The 22670-nt window shown below is 41.6% G+C and overlaps 1 protein-coding gene across 1 annotated transcript in view; it reads right to left on the bottom strand.

The window, feature by feature from the left end:
* LOC126183859 (constitutive coactivator of PPAR-gamma-like protein 1) overlaps positions 1–22670 on the bottom strand; it is a gene marked incomplete in the record, with an annotated part of 245865 nt that overhangs the window by 44392 nt on the left and 178803 nt on the right. Inside the window, 5 exon segments of the mRNA XM_049926151.1 lie at positions 3053–3202; positions 3915–4186; positions 4313–4616; positions 4940–5054; positions 12786–12911. Coding sequence (XP_049782108.1) covers positions 3053–3202; positions 3915–4186; positions 4313–4616; positions 4940–5054; positions 12786–12911 — 967 coding nt within the window.

The raw sequence follows: 22670 nt of genomic DNA, 5'->3' as shown, positions 1-22670 counted from the left end.
TGTGAATTTTTACAGTTCAACAGCTCCACCTCCATTTGAGAGTTGTTGGCACATGTGCACCTAATATTCGTGACGTAACAACAAATACCAACTGTCTTCAGGTCTATGGTTCAAGTATGTAGTGCGGCGAGACTCATCTGTGACATCAGTGCTCACAGCACATCTGCATTTAGTTCCTAATTATGGCCACCTGTATTGTAGATGGTCATGCTCTTCACCAAATTATTTCCTTTAAAACAAGTGTGATATTCTGTCGAGCCAAAATGTAGCTTTCTTGGATGTAAACACTGTATCTCATTGAAAGGAAAAAAATGCTTCAGATGACATTCAAGTGATATAGAAAGACTGACGTACAACTCGAACATGTGTTGAGGTGTCATCTGTCCACACCTTAGTGGCCCCAGCAGCCCTACTTCTGCTCGGAAAATTTCTATAGATACCGTCTATTCTCACTGCTGTTGGTGTTTGTGTTGTAACAGTAATTTTAAGTGTCAAAAAGACAAATTTAATTCCATGCAAATTATTACAATTTAGTACCACTCCCTGGAAAACCCTGAGAGGCGAGGCCACTTTATATTTTAAGTGATGAGCCATTTTTTCTCCCCCGCCAAGTCTCATTTCTGGGATGGCTTGCATTCAAGGTCAGCTTCAATTTGGGTAAATACTGTAATTACATGTCCATAGCCTGTATTTGCACACTCAGTGTATGTTGTGCCTTGCTAATACACATATCAACAAAAGTTTTGCATCACCTTGGTTCCGAGAGTTCCAGAAACTGTACAGAAAATTGGAATAGAGATCAACATAAACATCATTTCTGCCATTTTTATTGCTCACAAAAACCACACATTGCATGCTGTACCACCATACAGCAAGACCTTCAGAGATGGTGGTCCAGATTGCTGTACACACCGGTACCTTTAATACCCAGTAGCATGTCCTCTTGTATTGATGCATGCCTGTATTCATCGTGGCATACAATCCACAAGTTCATCAAGGCACTGTTGGTCCAGATTGTCCCACTCTTCAACAGCCATTCAGCGTAGATCCCTCAGAGTGGTTGGTGGGTCACATTGTCCGTAAACATCCCTTTTCAATCTATCCCAGGCATGCAATAGGGTTCATGTCTGAAGAACATGCTGGTCACTCTAGTCGAGTGATGTCGTTATCCTGATGGAAGTCATTCATAAGATGTGCACGATGGAGGCGTGAATTGTCATCCATAAAGACGAATGCCTCACCAATATGCTGCCAATATGGTTGCACTATCGGTCAGAGAATGGCATTCACATATTGTACAGACGTTACGGCACCTTCCATGACCGCCAGCGGCATACATTGGCCCCACATAATGCCACCCCAAACAGCAGGGAACCTCCACCTTGCTCCACTCATTGGACAGTGTGTCTAAGGCATTCAGCTTGACTGGGTTGCCTCCAAACACGTCTCCAACAATTATATGGTGGAACGCATATGCGACACTCATCAGTGAAAAGATGATGATGCCAATCCTCAGCGGTCCTTTCAACATGTTGTTGGGCCCATCTGTACCGCGCTGCATGGTGTCGTTGTTGCAAAGATTTCCCTCACCATGGTTATCTGGAGTGAAGTTGCGCATCATGCAGCCTATTGCACACAGTATGCATCATAACACGACGTCCTATGGCTGCATAAAAAGCATTATTCAATATGGTGGCATTGCTGTCAGGGTTCCTCCGAGCCATAATCCGTAAGTAGTGGTCATCAACTGCAGTAGTAGCCCTTGGGCGGCCTGAGCGATGCATTTCATCGACAGTTCCTGTCTCTCTGTATCTCCTCCATGTCCAAACAACATGAATCTGGTTCACTCCGAGATGCCTGGACACATCCCTTGTTGGGAGCCCTTCCTGGCACAAAGTATCAATGGGGAGATGATCGAACTGCGGTATTGACCATCTAGGCATGGTTGAACTACAGACAACACAACCTGTGTACCTCCTTCCTGGTGGAATGAATGGAACTGATTGGCTGTCGGACCCCCTCCGACTAACAGGCGCTGCTCATCCATGGTTGTTTAAATCTTTGGGTTGGTTTAGTGACATCTCTGAACAGTCAAAGGCACTGTGTCTGTGACACAATATCCACAGTCAATGTCTATCTTCAGGAGTTCTGGGAACTGGGGCGATGCAAAACTTTTTTGGTGTGTGTGTGTGTGTGTGTGTGTGTGTTGAATTAATGACTGGTATTAACTTCTAAGAGTTCTTCTCTCAAGTTAATGTATGAATAATTTTGACTAGTTGCACATGGTGTCAAAGTGATTCTTCATGTATTTGTGTTGCATATCAAGAGAAATTACCTAAGTAACTGAAGCCACTGTAATAACGTTATGGTTGTGTCATAACTCAATGTCATAAGGGTAAGTATTACAGTTAAGAAGCCTGCCTATGGAAGTCATTGTTTGCGAGAACTGGATCCGGTCATTGCATTGTATATATTGCCAATAAATGTCGGGAAAGCCACATTAATTAAAATGTTGTATAGTGTACATTATGGGAATATTTCCCGTAACACCAATTTTACAGCAATTCAGTGTACATTCTTCAATGGCACATTGAGGATGTAATAATGTTTTGGTTGGAAAATCACCTGTCACCGTGAAGGGTACTGCATGGCTAGAGTAGATAGGCGACGATGACAAATCAATGTTGATGCATACGTACAATCATAGTGGTACAAGAAGCAGAGCAATGTGGAAGAGTGGCTCAGGGTAGCTCTGTAGTGATTAGACTTGTCAATTAACAAGTGAACTGGCAACTCCAGCTATGTTTGGCTAGCATTGAGTTGATGATAGTGTCAATAACATCTTTCATCTTTGTAACTAATTGCGTAGGGTAGTACTTTCCACCTGTCATGCAATTTTGGAGGTACGAGCATTTGTCAGGTAGTTATTTGAGCAAAACAAATTACTACCTAACCTAATTACCAAATACTTTGAGTCTTGCCACAACAATTACAATTACAACTGCAACCAAAACACCATCACAGTCCACATTTCTTGAAAATAATGAAATACCTGGTTTCTTTTCCCACGACCAGGGACTCCAAAATGTCTACTGGATGCACGCGTCTGGAAAGTAGGTGGACGGCCATTGAGTGAGTTCATATGATATCCCTGCATGTTGTTCCCCTGTCGGTATGCTTTCGGGCCACCCACAGAAGTGACCTAAATTAGTGTACATCAAGAACAGTTTCTATAATTAAGAAGCATCCTTGAGTATTTTTCAGGTGAACTTATAGTACACCAAATACACACAAATACAATATAAAGCAAGTTAATATTCCTTTTAATCAAAGTTTCCATACGCTTTCCTAAGCAAATTCATAGCTATCACTAAACTCTTAAGAATTTCCTTACTGTACATCTATGGAACAATGCACCAGTTGTTTATGTAACTGTACACTCAACTGTATTTATGAAATATTAATCTTAATCAAAAGGGTTAGAAAACTCCATGCTTTTATCACTCTCAGCATTAGGTAACACTTTTGAAAGTTATGGCAAATAAAAGTATTTCACTGAAAAAATGTGGTTTAACTTACTAATTAGGTATTATTTTTAATAATTGTTTTCACATAACAGAAACTACAAGTAAAAAAAGTCATATATCTCTATATTTAAAAAAAGTGGTGGGGGAAAAGGGAGAGGAGGTGGGTGGAGATGGATGGTGGTGAGGGTATACGGAAGTGCTCCTACAACAGAGAAATTTTGGAAAGCAGAAGTTCAATATTTTCTTATGCTTCATAAATTCCCTTAACACACAAATGACTGAACAAACCATAGTTTTCCCTCCTCAGTCTGTTACACCTTGTAATGAAAATATCTATTCAGCACAAATATCTTATACAAACAGACCAATTATTGAAAATTTCATTACCTGTGGCGGAACAACACGGCCACCGCTTGGCCTGTGGGGTGTAAAGGAACCAGTTGCTTGTGGAACACCACGTGTCCCATAATTAGGTCCCCAGCTGCCTACCACCACTCCTGCTATCTCCAATTGACCACCTCTACTAGGCACTGTACGGCGGAAAAGCCCACGTGGTGCATAAACACGCTCAGGAACATTTATTGCATTCATTGCTCGAACTGGTGGTGGTATAACTCCAGGTGGGGATGCTATGTTAGGTGGTAGACGAACCCTCATACCTTTTATGAAGTTTAATGAAATTATTACCAACAACAGTTATGCAATTAAGCAAAGAAATTATGCTACCATCATAATAATATTGTTACATGACTGTAAAATTATATTGTCAGATCTCTATTACACACCTGATAGTTGTGTCTGCACAGATGCTATGCAATAGTCTATATCAAGGCCTTCTAATATTGCTTGGCGCATACGTTCTACTTTCAAAACATATTCATATCGATGTTCACATAAATCGAGAAGGCTTTTAGCTGTAGAAGTTCTCGCAAGTTTGTGATGAAAGAGTTTTCCATCAAAAAATAACCATGGGCAACACATCAACCAAGGTATTGGTGCTCCACAAGCATCGTTAGCCAACAGCGCTGTTTCGACCCCCTGCATGAAAAGTGCTGCCAGTTGGACTCCTCTACTTGTAACCATCGGCAACTGTTTTCAGAAACAGAAAGAGAAAATTGAAATATAAGAGACTTAAAACTACAAGATTAAGCTTTCTTAACAAAAATAGAACTTTTTTAATCCATCATGAATTCAAGGAATGGCTTATACACAATGGTTATGAAGACACAACTATGTATCTTGCTAATAGCTGCTAAATTGCAGTGGGTCTACACTAGAGATATCTTTTATTGTAAGTGTACTGAGCATCACACTATTATGATTAAAAAGAAACCTATGCTGTTACACTACGAGCTAATGAATACATGCCTAAGTTTTCATTAGTGTGAACACTGTTAACAATAGAACAATACCTGTAGTTCCTGCAGTTGGTGTGCATTCATAAGAGCAGGTGAAAATGCTTGTGCAATGAAGACATCCAATTCAATTTTATGCAACAAAATTTTTTCTGGGTGAGACATAATAAATCTGGAAAGAAGAAATATGCACTATTAGGAAAATATTTATATAAAGAACATACAGCTCAAATAAAATTACTTTATGAACACAGATTGTAGTAGCAGGGGGCAGTGTTGCCAGTGTGCAGCAAGCCAAGCTTGAGTAAGCTCAGTTTGTACCTGCAATACAGGCAACACAGACAGCATGTGGAGCTCAAAACAATACCTACAATTGTCTGGTGGCTGGCCTCTACCACCCGAATCACTGAAATGTGAGTCATGGGCTATTTTAATTCAGGTATAACTGAAATATTTTCCATTCTAGGCAATGGAAAGTTTTAAGACCTACTTACAGCTGAACCTGATTTATTCATACCTCTAATCTGCGCAATTCTTATTTATACATCAAGTTTTGTCAGCCCCAGAAAAATATAATTTAAAAATGTACTAATTAAACCTTGTATATATACACAATGCAGTTCTACTTAATTTGCTGCTACATATAACAAATTCTGGTGAAACGAATTTTTTTGCATAACTGGAATGAGCAATGTTGTTTGAAAAGAAGACCTTTAATATTTTCTTTAACTTTGTTGTTGTAGGCACGTAGAGCGAGAGGGTGGCGCCGCGGAGACAAGGGACAAAGACATGGAACAACTGACAAGTTAAAAAGTTGCCAGCTGACATTTATTGTTGAACAGTGGTTCTATTTCAGTTGTTTTCAATCAGCCATGGAAAACAGAAAAAGGAACAGTTACACACTAGATCAGAAAGCAATTTCATATGAGAGATGGATGCTAATCCATACAATACAAAATCTGAAATTGCTTCGGATTTAGAAACTACCTATACCACACTATGTACAGTCATAAGAAGAAGAAACGGTATTCTGGGTGAGATTTTAAAATTGGGTGCAAAAATCAACAAAATACAGCCATCAGCAAGAAGGGAAATATGTAGATTTGGAAAAGGCAATTTTTACAAGGTTCCAGCAAAAACAGGCTGTAGCTCTACTGATTAGAAGGGACATGCTAGAAGCAAATGTGAAAGATTTAGCTACTTCCTTTCTCAGGGAGGTAAGGGGCATATAGTTTGAGAAGGTTGAAAAGGAGTGGCACATCACTTTGATCGACAAAAAGAAGGGCCCACCTGTTGCGAGGCCTCTCAGCTCCATCCTGGGGTCTGAATAGCCTGCCCCCTCCTTTTTAACTCTCCTAAACTTATCAACACTTCCTAATAGTTCTGTAAGTTAGGAGATGATTTCCACTTTTAAATATGTCTATTGAGAGCAGGGGAATTTCACTTCATGAAGGTAAGCACTGGACAGCCATTCCATCACACTGCAATTTTATAGTTTCCTCAAGTGATTTTCCTTTTTGGTATATTTAATTAACTTACTGAGGGATCCAAATAGGACAAGCCCTACTGGAGTGGAAGTGCTCTGTTTTTCTATATATTATAACAGCCAGTCAGTTCTAAGTGACACAGAATCTGATTGCTTTCTCCTCATATTTTTCTAACTGCACCTGTTACTTCAATACCAGCTTTAGGCTCTAGAATTGTGACCCACGCATATTTGGAGTATGCATAAATTACTGTTAATATGTATTGATATCCAGAACCTGATGAAGGTTGTTAATTCCTTTTGGAACAGATGAGAAAGACCCAGCACTCTCAAGATCACAGATAATTCAGCATCGAAGATACTGACATCTGGTGGCAACCAAATCCAGAGGACACAATCAGGGGAGACAACACAGCAGCCAACAGAATAACCCCACTTAGACCCATCCGTGGAAACTTCTACAAAGATGTGGTGCTCATTTATAACGTCAACACTTCATGTGGATCCCAAAGGGCCTCGTTGTGCATCGATGATTGGTCAAGAGGCATTCCATAGCTGAACGAGCAACAGTATGGTACATTGGGGATGTGGGAGTGGCAAGGAACCTACGTGCCTGATGCACCATAAGAAGTTGCCACCAAATGGTAATTCGCAGTTCACCAACCTTAGCACAGTGGCCAGCCTGATCCCCTCATGACATATACTGTCAATGATCTTCAGATGAGAAGGCCTCCCTGACCTGTACGCTGTACACCCACAGTCCAGCTGCGATCGCTCAAAGGCCCTTTAAAACTGGAGCAGTCATGCCCTGTCTGTTCCCCAAAATCCATGGGTAAGACATTTTAAGATGTTCAGTGCCTTCAGGTCCTTTAGGTGTGATGAAATGAGGCCCACAAACCTCAGAGTCTTTAGAAGGAAGAATGGTCACAATTCAGAAAAATTCAAAATCCAACGAGAACAATTAAGATGAACACACATTCACTTCTCTGCAGAGAAAGTAAAACCAGTCTTTGCAGCCTACTCCTCCAACATCTTCACTGTTAAGTTGCAACAGACGACTCACTACTGCGGTATTGGAGGAACAGCAGAAGACTGCAAAATCAACCACAAATAAGAAGTATATGACAGAACTCCTTACTATGGACATTATACTGTTAATGGCTATAGCAAAGAGGGTGACACTTACGACACTGCCCTGCTGAACACCTGCTGAACACCATTCTACTGCACAAAACTATCTGACAGCACGTCACAGACACTCTACCTAAATGGTGTCCTGAGAGGAAGGACCGAATGAAGATGATGTGGTGGCCATGAAAGCCCCATTTGTGTAGTTGACTGAGAATCCTGTGCCTCCAAATAGTGTCGTATGCTGTACTAGTGTCACAAAAACTTCTTCTAGCAATGCCTATTACATAGGGAAGCCTTCTGGATTTATGCCTATAACAGGGTCAGGTTGTCGACAGTTGATGGATACCTCCAGAATCCACACTGAGGGAAGCTAATGAGCTCCCTGATCTCCAATATCCACACCAGACTACGGTTGACCACACACTCTAAGGATCTTCCTACAAATGTAATTAAGACAACACTCTCGATAACTACTGGGACATGTTCAGTCCTTTCCTGGTTTGAGGAGAGGTATCAAAATTCTCTCTTGCCACAGATCAGGTTATTGGCCTGTCAACTGCAAGGGCTTAAAACATTGTAAGACGATTTCCTTCTTGCCGCAACATGCTGTACTGGATTTGGTCATGACCGGGTGCAGTATCAAGAGTCTCAGAGAATGACAAATCCAGCTCCCACGTGGAGAATGAGGAGACATCATACTCTGAATAAGTGGACCCAAAGTCCAACTCAACCTTCTCCATGGTGTAATGGTAACGACAGAACAATGTATCCTGGCTGGCAGTAACAGTGTCCTGGAACACTTGGCATGACTTTTTCTAACTCCCCCGATAATATGTCATGCCTTGGCCCACAACAATCAAAGGTTTGCTGCTGTTGGTTGATTGAATTAATGGTTAAATGGACCAAACTACGATGTTATCAGTTCCTCCTACTGGGAGCAGGCAAGTCAACAAAACTACATACCAAAGAACGGCCTAGTACATGAAACCCCGAGGAAAGAAAACCCTAACATATACCGAATGTCAAAAAAGCCTAGAGAAAGGAGTAAGGAAGAAGAAAAGGAGGTAAGGAAGAGAGGTGGGCATGGTGCCCAGTCCAGGGAGCAGTAAGAGGCCCCCAAAGGCAGAAAGTGTGATGGGGAACATATCCCCCGCCACTCACCAGAGGCCCCTACCCAAAAACACCCAGAAAATTTATGTAATGAAATCCAAATTGCTGCTATAGAAGTTAACTGTTTTATTGTGATTGACACATTTTGGCTAGATTGCCATCTGCAGACTGTTTGTGAAAGTTATCTATTATTTATATATTATTTTATTACAATGTTAGTTATCGTATTTTCAGACATATACATTTTGTACTTACGTCCATATATCATTAGTGTTAACTGTCACTCTGTATTCTATTATAGTGTGGTGTAATAGAATACAGAGTGACATTGACCGCTGATAATATATGATGTAAATACAAAATTTGTGTATCTGAAAATACAATAACTTAACATTATAATAAAATACAATATAAATATTATGTAACTTTCACAGATGTTCTAAAGATGGCAATCCAGCCAAATGTATCCATCACAATAAAATATTAAACTCCTATAGCAGCAATTTGGATTTCATTACATATGTCTGTATGAGGTATCTTCAACACTGCAGGCCCATTGCGTCATAAATTATACCCAGGATAGACTAGCAATACAGCAGGATGGGAGAAGCACAGGAAAACAGCTGAAGAACACCACGTCAAACAAAACACACGAGGAGAAGGAGAAGAGGATAAGAGCGGGTAGGGCGAGAGCTCGTGTGGGCCTCCAAGTCCAGACAGCTGCTGCCCATTCAGGCAGAGGAGGTGACAGTGGGTCCTGCCAACCCCTCAATGGGCTGACAAGGCTGAGGCGCCCTCCTTTACAGTGGTTAAAACACCTTTTACAAACAAACTGTAAAACCACATCAGCTGCTGAGGCATCGTCTGCTGACACCAGGAGTTGTGAGCCAGGAGGATTAAGAGCCCACCATAGGGCGGCTAGGTAGGTCAGTCCAGCAGAATGTGACCACCGTCAAACGGGCACAACAACAACAGGGGGTATAGGTTAAGACAGATCTTTGGACAGGGGATGCACCACAGAGGTGTTCATGAGTGGGCCTGGAAACAGGTGGTAGAGAGGAAAGCCGGAGTTCAGAAGAAGAGGTGGTAGAGGAATTCAGAAAAAAAAAGGACCATATGCGGGTGGCAATCATTACCCCAGACCTGGGCCACTGTTGCAGGAAGTGGATCTTCATATCTGGAAAGAGGAGACAGTAGTTCAGATGCTCCAGGGAGCCTCCGTCACAATGCTGATCACAGGGCTCGTCTGAAAGGCACCAGTTGCCAGTTGTTCCCTGAAATGGTGTATCAGGTCCAGCACCTGTAACGTTGAAGCTGCTGCTGAGCCTGGACCAATGCTGATCAGGAAAGAGTGGTCCATGCCCCAGTTTTTGTTGCTGCGGTATCGAAGAATGTGAGGTGCAACAACCATGTCCAGTTTAGTTGATAAAGATGGGGATGCCATGTCAACCGGGCATCAAAGACAATTCCTAAAAAATCCACCACATTGATGCACTGGCCATCAATGTACAAATCGGGATGAGGATGGCCTGTACAGTGACGACAGAAGTGCATAACACAAGTCTTGGCAGCCGAAAAATGGAAGCCACAAGTGAGAGTCCACGACTGTGCTCAGTGTATTGGTTCCTGTAGTCTGTGTTCAGACAAACAAAAATAAATGCGCACAAACAAGAATAAATGCAAAAATCATCAGCATTCAAAGACGGGGGTCTCTGCAGCTGCCACCAGACCACTGATAGCCACTAAAAAGAGAGGAACACTCAAAACAGAACCCTACACAACCCCATTCACCAGCAGATGGGAGGTACTAATGGAGGGGGAACCTGTACCTGAAAAGTGCAACATGAAATAAACTTAGCAATAAAAATTGGGAGCAGGGCACAGAGGCCCCACTCACGTAGGTGGCAAGAATGTGGTGGCACCATGTGGCATCATTAGATTTATGCAGATTGAAGAAAGCTACAACAAGGTGTTGATGCTGGGCAAAAGTCATTCAGATAGGAGGCTCCATGTGGACTAAATTATCTGCGGCAGAGCAGCCTTGGCAAAAACCACACTGGGTCGATGTCAGAAGGTCCCAAAATTCCAGGACTGAATACAGCCTTCGAGTCACCATACAGTCAAGTAACTTGCAGAGTACATTGGTTAAACTAATCAGATGAAGCTGTCCATCTGAAGAGGTGGTTTACCTGATTTCAAAACAAACATTTTCTTGCCATTGGATCTCCCTCACCACTCCAGAGAGTGTTGAAAGCATTTGGTTGTGCACCTGGTCCAGTCGAGGAACCCTGTGTTGGGACTGAGAGCAATGGTGCTGGCAAATTCCCACTTACTAAATGGGGTGTTATAAGGCTCCAGGTAGTAGCGAACAAAAGATACAGGGAGCCATTACAGATGGTACTTGAGAAGATGAAATTCGGGTGGATAGTGGACCGATGCTGAGGCCTGAGCAAAATGCTCAATGATTAAGAGTCTAGGCAAGTAGAGTTCGAGCCTCACAACACACAATGGGTACTGACATCTTGACAGAGTTGTTCTCCAAGATATGAGAGAGCCTCAGAGCCTATCTCATCTTGTGGAGATAAATACAGTGATCAAACAATGATCCTGTAACACACACAAATTTTAACTACAACTGCTTGCATGTCAGTAATGGGGGGGTGGGGGGTGGGGGGGGGGGAGGGAGAGAGAGAGAGAGAGAGAGAGAGAGAGAGAGAGAGAGAGAGAGAGAATGGGGAAAGCAACTGGGTGTGGGTTCTGGCCAGAAATGTGTTGACAGCGGAGACACTGTGGCTTGGTGCATTTTTGTAATGCCAGTTTCCACAGTTTCCACTCAGCCTTGAAGTCCCTTTTGTAGTATGTGATCCTCCTTTTCAGTCTTTTGAGCACTTGCAAGTAGAAAGCTGCATCCACAGCGGTCCCAGAAGGTACTAATTCTTGGGGGACAATGGCTCTGACATCAAAGAAGACAATGAGCAGGATTTTGATCCTGGACTTGCTCATGCATACCTTCTTGGGACAGGGTGACATTGTTGTGTGCCACTCTGAACTCTGCCTTTTTGTCTCTGGGTCACAATAAAATAATAGCAATAATAAAAAAAAAACCATGACTCATAACCGGCTATAACAGAGTTTAATAAAATTAGTATCATTTTCACAAATTTCCCACGAGTCCTTTGCACTACAGCACTGGCGTGCCCTTTTGTTTGTGGGTCACACTTTTGAGATCAATCTGGCACACACCTTTTTTTGTGCTGAAACCTTCACTTACAATTTGATAAACAGTGGTTTTCACTGTGTTTAGAGCTTCTGCTACAAACTGCAGTCTCAACTGTAATTCATAATTTAATAAATCAGGAGAGTGATGGATTCCATTATAAAATATGTCACCAACCTCCTATTCGCCCCTCTCAAACGGCTTGAGCCATCATAGAACTGGTCATCTGAACAAGCAGTCTCTCTGAAAGGCCTGCTGAATTAATGGGAGTGTCACCTCAATACTACAGTTGTTACTGAACTGTTGCACACATCCCTTCAGGGAAAAAAAATGTTTGGGTGACTTTTCCATTTAATTTGCTTCCACTTTGCATCACAGAAACCACTTGTTCATCTTTCTGCCTTATTAGTGGATGATCTTGCTGAAGAATTCTGGCACATATGCTACCTGTCTGCAATACAACTGATGAGACAACACAGGAGATATAGCTTCTGTTTTAGAATGAAACCCCTCACAAACAACATACTTTTTTTAAATTGAAAATGAAGCAATTATTTCTATAGTCAATGATGTAATTCTTAGAATCCATGAACCAAAACAGTTATCTTTGACAGACCTGATGTAAGGTAGAGTAAATATGATGTGAAAAGAATGGTTAAAAAGTGTGAAGCTGTTGCTAAGAAAGGCAGCTCAATTAGAGAGTGTTGTAGTGGCGAAACTACAATTCAGCATGGAATCCAACTCACTGTGCAATGTGGTACATATTTCGTTCACTAAGATTTGCCAGTGATTAATTTCAAGTGGTGGTGCATTACTAGGTCCACCACTACACGTTTGGATTACTAATAAAACAGAATCATCACACTGTTATCTCAGCAAGATTAAAATCTTTGTAAAGGAAACTACAATCAAGAAATAGTAGTACATCGCATTATAAGAAGTTTTAGGAGGACACTTACCGCAAAACAGATGCCATAACGAGTAAATGCTGTGGCACATATGTAGGATTCAACATTAACGGTGTGTCAGACCGCATACATGTCAAAAATGCTCTAAGTCGTCTCCTTTTGTCATCTATTGCAGACCTGGGAACATCACAGAAAATTTTATGAAATTAATTAACATTATTTTTATTTTCTTTGAGGCTTAATCATCCTTATAGGCTAAGAGTAAGCATTTAATCTTAAGCACACAAATTCAACTTCTAATTTTGATGTTTGCACACAATTAGCTACAGAAAGAAATGAAGATCCCGGTTTAATGCCTTGTCGACAGTGTTTCTTGACGTATGGAGTAAAAGCTCAGACTGGAGAACATTGAGCCAAAAAATCAGACACAGTCTTTCCATAACAACATCCCAGTACTATCCACAAGTGATTTGGTGACACCACAGAAACATTAGATTTAGATTATTATATTGGCATCTCAATCCCTCTCCTCCCATATGACAGTGGCTATGTAATTACTGCATTACCAGACTTACTTAGTACTTAATCACAGTGGAAGCTCCAGGTTGGAACATCAACAATACAAGGAAAAGGATAGATTGCTACTCACGGTAAATATGACATGTTGCATTGCAGACCAGCACAACGAAAGGACTGTTAAACATTTAGCTTTCGGTGAAAGCCTTCTTCAGAGGACACACACACACACACACACACACACACACACACACACACACACACACACACACACACACACACACACACGACCACCATCTCTGGCAGCTCAGACCACAACGCAATTTCCCTAGGCTTTGGCCAAAAGCTAAATGTGTAACAGTCTTTTCCTTGTGTCTGTCTGCAACTCAGCATGTCACTTTTACAGTGAGTAACAATCTATCCTTTTCCTTATATTGTTGTTATAGTTGTACCTAGGATTTAGAAACTGACAATCATTTTTATGATTCCAAACGTTTCTTTTTTGATGCGCCCACAGTACGCATCACGACTGTGAAGGGGAAAGTATATTTTTTTCCAAGTTTCTACTGCACAATGACTTAATAACTCATTGCTATACATGATACGTCTTGTTTCAGCTATCGTGCTATTTTCAAGTGATCCTACAATATTTGTTGGAAATTTAAATACAGAGCTCACCTTTGTATTTGCATCTACATCTGTCCGACAGGAAAGCTTACTTCCGTGACACACATGTTTATGATGAATTTGCACTTGTGGTAAATCAATGGTAATAGCTACATTACAAAGATTGTATTACTATATGTTTTCACATACTGTGCAAGGATATTTGTATGTTGAGCATTCTGCTGTTTTTAATTTATTTCCTGGTGTCATGAGGCACTGAAATGTATTCCTTTTCTTTTAAGAAGTTAATAATGTTTTCCATGTATTGTTTGTTGGTTGGGTAGTTGGGGATTAATGGACTGAACAGTAAGGTCATTAGTCCCTTGATCCAGGGGTAGTTCATCCAGAATTAGTGAGGTCCACAAACTACGTGCTCTGATGATGAAAATATGTAGAGGCTGTACGACTGGGGCACTGAAGGCATTACTGATGCCAGAGCTGAGAAAGAATTTACAAACTGTACGGATCAGGTCTGTACACAGCTCAGAGCAGATGAAGGGTCGCCCAGAGTGCATCCAATGGTGAGAAAAGCCCAATCCTACATTTGACCCCCACCATTCTAATGAAGGGTGAAGACAGTTACAGAGCGAAGAATGTCTTCTAGTTAGCAGAATCACATCACCAAAAGCGATAAGGCTAAAAATGTAATGGACATTAGCTGGGCTGTCAATAATAAAAACAAAAGGAGAGAAACAGGAAACAGACACGGGAGCTGGTGAGTGTCCTCGGGGCTCTGCATATGACAGGAGTTGCCCGATACGCAGCTGTCCCACACCTGCTCCAGTGTGGTCAAGGCGTTAAACAGCACCCACTATTCAACAGAGTGCTACCTCTAAAATAGAGAATATGTTGCAGCAGAAAGAGAGACAAACCACATCTAAAAGCAATTAAAACAGAGTAAGAAAAGGATGAAAGAGTGAGCTGGTCAAGGAGATAGGGTCGGGGGTCCCAGACCCAGCATGGAGCAGGAAATGCCTCAACCCCCGCATCATCCTGGTTGGGTGGTTTAAAAGAGGGGTGGAAGGGACCAAACTGCGAGGTCATCGGTCCCTTGTTCCCAGTACAATAATTACACAACGGAAAGAAGAACAGAAAGCAGACATACAACACAATAACAAAAAGGAAGAACCAAAAGAATGGCAAAAGGACAACCGACACTAATATGGACAAAAACATGGAAAGAAAACCATAGAGAGAAGCAAGAAACAGTGAGAAGGGGTAAAAACAAGAGCAGATGACCGTGGCTGACCGACCACAAGAATAAAAAGGAAAAGCCAGCCACTCTACGACACATTAAAACATCCACCCTAAAAACATTAGAGTGCATAACACAAAGGGACAAAGGACACACACTATAACTTATATAGGATGATAAAACCTACTGTCCCACCATCCTGCCCCTGCTCCAATGGTAGCTTACAACCTTCTATCTGAAAATAAAAACCACTTTCACTTTCAAGAATAAAGCAGAGAAACAATTCAGTCATTCGTGAATCATCTGTCAATATAGGAAGCACATTCCAGGGAGGAGAGGTGGAGATGTTGGTAGAGGGCTCTGAGGGGCATTCCAAATGGTAATCCCACATGAGGGAGGGTATAAAGAGGTCAGTGAAAAAAAGAAGAAGAAGATGTTGGATGATGAGGGAATTCTTGAATGATAACTACATAGGAGACCAAGAGTTGGTACCACTGAAACTGAAGGGGTAAGATCTCCACCGTTTCAGTACAGCAACTGTCTACGGGACCAGTCTGGAAGGTGTCAGTAGCCAAATTAACTCCACGATGGTGGCCTGGATCTAACAATTTCAAAGTCAAAGACACCACTGAGCCATAAACCTGGCAACCACAGTTGAGTCAGTATGAGACCATGGCTTGGTAAATATGGAGAAGGGCTGCATTATCCGCACCCCAAGAGGTGTGGTCAAAGTAGCAGAAGCAGTGTGTTCGGCATCCACATGCAAGTAGTCTCTAGTTAATGAATATGGGGCAGCCAAATCAGCTTTTTATCAAAACAAACACAAAAAAATGGGACTGTGCAACAAATTCTAAGTAGAGTTCTGAATCAGGACAGATCATGGTATGACGACAGAAATGCCGACACACATTTTTGCAGGAGAGAATCGGAACACATGGGAAAGGGTCCACATAGATGACCACTGGATGATGCCTCGGATCTGGCGTTCAGTGAAGGCTACCGAGTGGGAGCCGTACCAAATGCAAACGTCACTGATATGCAATGCAGGGGTGACCACCAGCCCAACAGAGGTCACTAGCCCTTTGATGGCAATGAGAAAGGGTGCGACACTCAGGACAAAGCCCTGTGGGATGGCGTTCTCTTGGACCCAAGGAGAACACAGTGAAGTATCAACTCAAACCTTGAACAGCCAATGGGATAAAAAACTGCCAAATAAAAATCAGTACGGAGCCTTAAAAGCCTGTCCTGAAGTGTACGTAATTTGTGATGGTGCCAAGCAGTGTCATACACGTTATGTAGGTCAAAAAAGGCTGTGACAAGGTGTCAGCATTTAGAGAAAGCCTGTCAGATTGATGTTTCCAACCAGACAGGGTGGTCAGTTGAGCATCATCTGTCTCGGAAACCACAAAAGGCCCAAGACTTGAGAACCCAGCATAATCTATGGGTAACAACCCTTTCAAGCAGTTTGCAGAGCATGTTGGTGAGGCTAATCAGTCAGTAGCTGTTGAGACGCATTGGGTTTTTGCCATGCTTAAGGACTGGGATGGCGCTACTACCTCGCCATTGCGAAAGTAAGACACCTTCCAGCCAAAAACAGTTGAAGACCCTGAGTAGATGTAGCTTTTGAGTAACATTCAGGTACTGGATGATCTGATTATCAACTAAATCAAGGTCTGGGGCCATATCATGAAACAATGCAAGAGCCTGGAGCAGTTCCCAATCAGTGAAGGTTCATTATGATTCAGCTTAGCAGACAGTGAAACATACGGGGACACCTCAGCTAGTTTCTTACAGCAGAAAGGAAACCAGGAAAGAAGAGGACATTGGTGCTGTCCCAAAGTGAGTTGTAATGTTTAGCACAAACTGATGCACTGGTACAAAGAGCACCTTGAAGGACAAAACCTGGAACAGTTGTGGACTGTTGGCGGCCCAGAATATTATTGAGCTTGGATCACATATGGAATGTAGAAGCATATGATCATAGGGAGGAGATGTAGTGCTCCCAGCATTCCTTCTTACTGCATTTAATTACATAGTGAGCCTTCGCACCAAGTCACTTGAAAGTGACAAGGTTGGTCTACGAAGGATGTCACTTGAAATGTTGCAGAGCTCTTCAGTGATTCTGAATAACTCTTGCAATGTCTTTGGTCCTTTATGGCACCAGCCAGCAGTGGATGGGAACAGTAGAAAGGGAAATAACAGTTCTGGTGGATGGGTGATGCATCGGAGACATCTTGCACCACCCTGTCAATGCCATCTGCCTGAGGGGGTGAAGGTAATAGCTGGGTCATGCAACTCCCAATTAGCTGTTCGAAACAACCAATGTGGTAGTCAGTCCATCTGGTGACGGTATGGAAGTGACAGGATCACTGGAAAGTGGACACTCTGACCAATGCAGTGAAGCCATGAGACCAGGGGGAGAGATCATCAGTGATAGCTGAAAAGGTGCAATGGCAGCACTGACATGGGTAGGAGTATCATCAGTGACGAGACATATATCACAGTCGGTAAGAAGCTGGCCAAGTAGCAGGACACTACCAGATGCAGTGGTACTCCCATACAGGGAGTGGTGCCATTGAAATCCCCAAGTAGCAGAAAGGGAAGGGAAGTTGTTGAAGTACGGTACTCAACTCGAGGTAAGTAAGTGGCCTGCCCAGAACTATGTAGACATTGCAAATGGTGATTTCTGAGGTTCTTTGCACTCACACCACTATTGCTTCCAACACGGTACAATGGTAATCCACTCACAGACCGCATTAATGAACACTGGCTCAGAATCTGAAGGTGTAAGGGGATTTGGTGCCTCCATGATTAGCAGAGTATCCTTTTCCAGTTTCTCCTCTTCTTCCTCCTCCACTGCAGCCTTCGGTGGCCGGAATTCTTGTGAGAGCCTATTCGTGACAAGCGTGGGTACGCATTAAGAACTGGAAGCCTAGGGACCCACAGGCAGCGGTTTCTCCAACTCCTGACTGGTATCAGGGAGAAGGGTCCCCAAGACGGAGCCCTGTCACTGGTAGATGCCGGAGGAGGAAGCTGCTCCTCTGTCCAGATGTGGGAAGACAATGTCACAGGAGCACAGTGGGAGAACTGGTTCTGAAAAAATTCTGGTAGTGGGAGTAAGGGCTGTGACTTTCGCATAACTGGATGTCATATTGACAGGATGTAGGCATTCATACTTTTTATGTTCCTCAGTATATGACAGGCAGTCAATAAATTTATATTCCTGTATTTTCATTGCTTTCTTGAAAATTGGGCAAACTGGTGGAGGATGGTGCTCCATGGAACTGACACACAAAGTTGGGCGATCACAAGGATTACCTACATAGAGTGATCATCCACAGTTCCCACATTTTGGGTTCACCATGCAGCGGGATGACGTATGACCAAAGTGCAAGCACTGAAAGCACTACAAGGACAGTGGGACATAAGGTTCAAATCACATATGTATACCGTGACTAATATTTGCAGGAGGAAATTGCCTTCAAAGGCTAAGATAAAGGTGCCTGTATCAATTCTATTATCCTTGGGACCTTCTTGGATGCATCAGACAAAATGTAGATCTGACTGCTCAAGGTTAGCCCATAGTTCCTCATCTGTTTGGAGTATAAGGTCTTAGTGGAAGATCATTCCTTGGACTGCTGTAGTACAAGCAATGCTGGGCTCCTGCATACACTACCACACCTGTTCTCACACATCAGCTGTGTCCTGTGGGTTGCTGACCCTTCGCCCAAAGGCACTCCCCTTCCAGACACTTTATATGCCTTGCAAGTATATTGTGTATTTGGATTTGGGGCTATTATGAATATTATGCTTACAGGCTTAACGATAGCAGGCACCACCAGGAACTAACACCATTGCTCACAGGCAATGCATGCAGCAGCAACAATGGCAGCACTGCAATTGGGAACTAGCTTGTACTAGCAGGTCACCTGGTCATCGAGAGCCCCCCAGATGTTACTCCACCATGGAAGCCGAGGCACAACCTGTAGCAACCACTTGCAGTCACAGCTATGCTCCACGCCACTTGCACTAGCTGCCTACAGAGTCCCATCTGTTGGAGCTCCTACCAAGTCTGCACCATGCCGCATCGCTCTGCTATACTACACAGCAGGTACCATACACCTTGCAGAAGACCCCGTGCTACTGTGTAAGGCGCCAGGGCGATTATCAAATCAACATTTATTTGGACTATGTTGTACCTACATCTGATAATGATTGATTATTTCTGTTATTATTGTCATATGGGAGACTTTACTTTCTGTGGTTATGCTACAATAAATGTACATTTAAGGCTATTTGTGTGATCATCATTATTTGTCTTCCTGTCCACAACCATCATACTGGGTTGCACCTGAGATTGGGGTATCTCACACCATTTGGATTTCACTCCTGTTCACACTTTCAATGTGCAATGCTACGCTGGGCTAGAACACTGCTATTGCCTTGGTATCACCTACGACTGCCACTTCCCTATTATTGTATTCTATGCAGTCTTGTGTTTGGCTCCATAAACAAGTAGCAGTGCACCAGAAGAGGCTTTAATTAACAGTGACCTACTGCATATTTTTCCCAATGACTCAACTTTTCCAAATTTATCTTCAATAAGCACCACAAAAAAATAATGGCTTTATTGTAGTAAACATATTACCATCAGTTCAAGTACATAATAAGTAATGAATAAATTGTTTTGCTCCTAGAAGTCTGGCTTGTCCCCTTTCCCATGGGGTCGACAGGTTGGAAAAACAGTAGGGTTGTAACTGTCTGCATTGACATTTCAATTCCTGTCGGAAGAGACAGCCGGGTCAGGAAAGCTATTGTTCTGTGTAATTTAGTATGTTTCACATGCAAATTGTCTGCCATGATGCCACTCATTCCGATCAAGGGCTCTGCCCATGGGCGTCACCCAGCTGGCACGACAGCAACTGCCAGAAGTCCTGATGCCCCAGGAAGACTGGTGTCTATACCTGGCCATGTGTGGGGAGCTAGCAGCTCAGGCAGCATCAGTGTGATCCCTGTGTTGTCAGGTGTCTCAACCAAAAGGTACAAAGTGACCCACCACATCAGATTGGCTACCACATCAGCTTTGGATGCAAATAAGAGCTTACGCAAGTACTGTACGCAGATGATCTTTTAACACTGCATGCAATAGGTGCTATTTAAGGTGCTCTTCCCCAGTCCATCCACACTACAGACTGCCCCCATGAGACAGTAATCAGATGGTCAGATAATAAAGACTGCAGCACAGAAAAGGAAAGAGTAGCTGCTTGCCATGCACATACTCACAAAACAATCATGAGCCCTCTGAGGGGCCAAATATTGTTTGTGATTTAGTTCCACCTGTTCATTGAGAATTTTGACTAGGTATGTTTCTGTTTGGATATAGACTTTGAACGGTTCTTGGATATCCATTGTAGTTCCGTTGGGTACACGATGGAGAACTCTCGTTGATTTTTCTATTCATTCTGCTTTGTATTTCTGCGTGCGTAAGTGCATATAAAATGTACACTGATTACTTTCACTGTTTCCAGTGTGTTCTTTGAACTTAACTGCAATGTTCCTACCTGTTTGTTCTATGTAAAATCGTTTACAATAATTACATGAAATTTTATATATTCCTGTGTACAAGAAAAATCGGGATTTGCAGTTTTTCCTGATTGCAATTTTGTTTTTTAAGTGTTACTGGTGAAATACAATTTTCATCTTCGTACTTTTAAACAGATCAAGTTTTCTTGCATTTTTGCTCACTATATGGTATTGTGACAGAAGTAGGTTTTAGTATGATTTTTCCTTCTCTTTTCAGCATTATTTCTTTATTTATCTTTAGTGTTTTCCATTGTGTCCATTGATTGTATAGATGAGTACTATTGCAGGATTAAGATCATTCTATTGTGCTATCTTAATGTTTCTGTTTCTTTATGTGGTGCACCAGTTCCAAGCTGCAAGTTCATGATTCAGTTGATCACTGATCTAAAGAATGCATATTTGAGTCAACTTGGATGATAGAAGTGATTGTTAATTATAATATCTGTTGTGGTGGGTTTCCTATACACTTCGAATCTGTGGTAGTAGTAGTCACTGCTTATTGTTATGTCCAAAAAATTTACTGACTTGTTTGTTTTACTTCTATTTTTATTTTATTTTAGGGTACAAGGTGTTTAATTTTCTGTGGATTATTTGTATGTTATTACTGTTTACAGGTAACAGGGTGTAGTCTATGTATATGTGGTAGTAGATAATTTTGGATTATTTGTATGTTATTACTGTTTATAGGTAGCAGGGTGCAGTCTACATATATGAGGTAGTAGATAATTTTATCTAAAGAGTGATATCTTGAACTGAAAAAATTGTCTTCTAATGTTTTAATAAATATCAGCTATTGTGCCAGAACTGCAACTGCCCACTGCTAGTCCATCTGTTTGTAAAGTTTGTTCTCAGATTCGAAATAATTTCGTGATAGGGTGAGTTCAACTAACTATTCTTTAATATGACTCGGCAGCAGATATCTTCCTATGGAGTATCAGATGTTTCTTTATTATCTCTACTGTTTCCGTCACTGGTATACTGGTGAAGAGGTTGGTTGTGTTGAATGATACAAACTTTCCTCTTTGTGGGATCTTTCTATTTGTTATAGTATGAGCCAATATACTAGAGTTTCTACTGTATAATTTTTTAGTGTAGGTATATAGTTTGGTTACTACTGCATTTAGTATCTTACTTAAAATATAGGTTGGGATATCACTGTAATTAATTACACACAATTTTGGAACGGATTCTTTGTGACTTTTGGGCTGTGCTTATAAATATGTATTTCGGGTGTTTACAACAGTCCATGATTGCTTGTCTCAAACTGAGATGATTACTTTAAAATTTTTTATTGTTTGCTTGACCTTTGCACCGAATCTATTAGATGGGTTACGACATATCATTGTATTATTGTTATTTTTAAAGACCAGTACTTTATCTACGTAATTTTTATGTTTTGTAATTACCACAACAATTACCTTTATTGGACTTTACTAATATCATTTTGTGTGTTCTCAGCTTATTTTCATATTTTTAAGAACATTTTGTTCATTGTATGTATTTCTACTGAAGCATTTAAAGTTTTGTATTTCTCTTGCTATGAGTTTTGCTATTTTTGTTGTAATCTCATTCTGTTCTTGTATTGGTAATTTTGCCATGTCTATTGCAACCTTAGTTGTAGCTATTGAGAGTGTTGTGGCTGTGCTATATAGGTGGGGTTCTGTATTGCAGTTATGACCTTTGCTGAATAGTTTCATTGAAACATCTGTAAATTGGATATTATTTAGATTCCTTTACGATAAAATCCACTAATAAACACTTGCCTTTCTCTCCATCCACACAAAGCAAGTCATCCTAGCAACAGTAGTACATTGTCCAAGTAACTGTTTTTCAGATTATATGGAGCTGCAGGTTTCTGATGCAGACTTACTAACTTTGAGGTCGTATAGTATAAACAAGGAATACTAAACCTGTTGTTGTCCTACGACAAATACTTCTGCTAGTTGAATGCAATGTAGCAGAGGAAAGTCTTGGCA

The sequence above is a fragment of the Schistocerca cancellata genome, chromosome 4 (genome assembly GCF_023864275.1).
Source record: "Schistocerca cancellata isolate TAMUIC-IGC-003103 chromosome 4, iqSchCanc2.1, whole genome shotgun sequence".
NCBI classification, from domain to species: Eukaryota; Metazoa; Arthropoda; class Insecta; order Orthoptera; family Acrididae; genus Schistocerca; species Schistocerca cancellata.
This window is presented reverse-complemented; position numbering and strand designations above follow the sequence as displayed.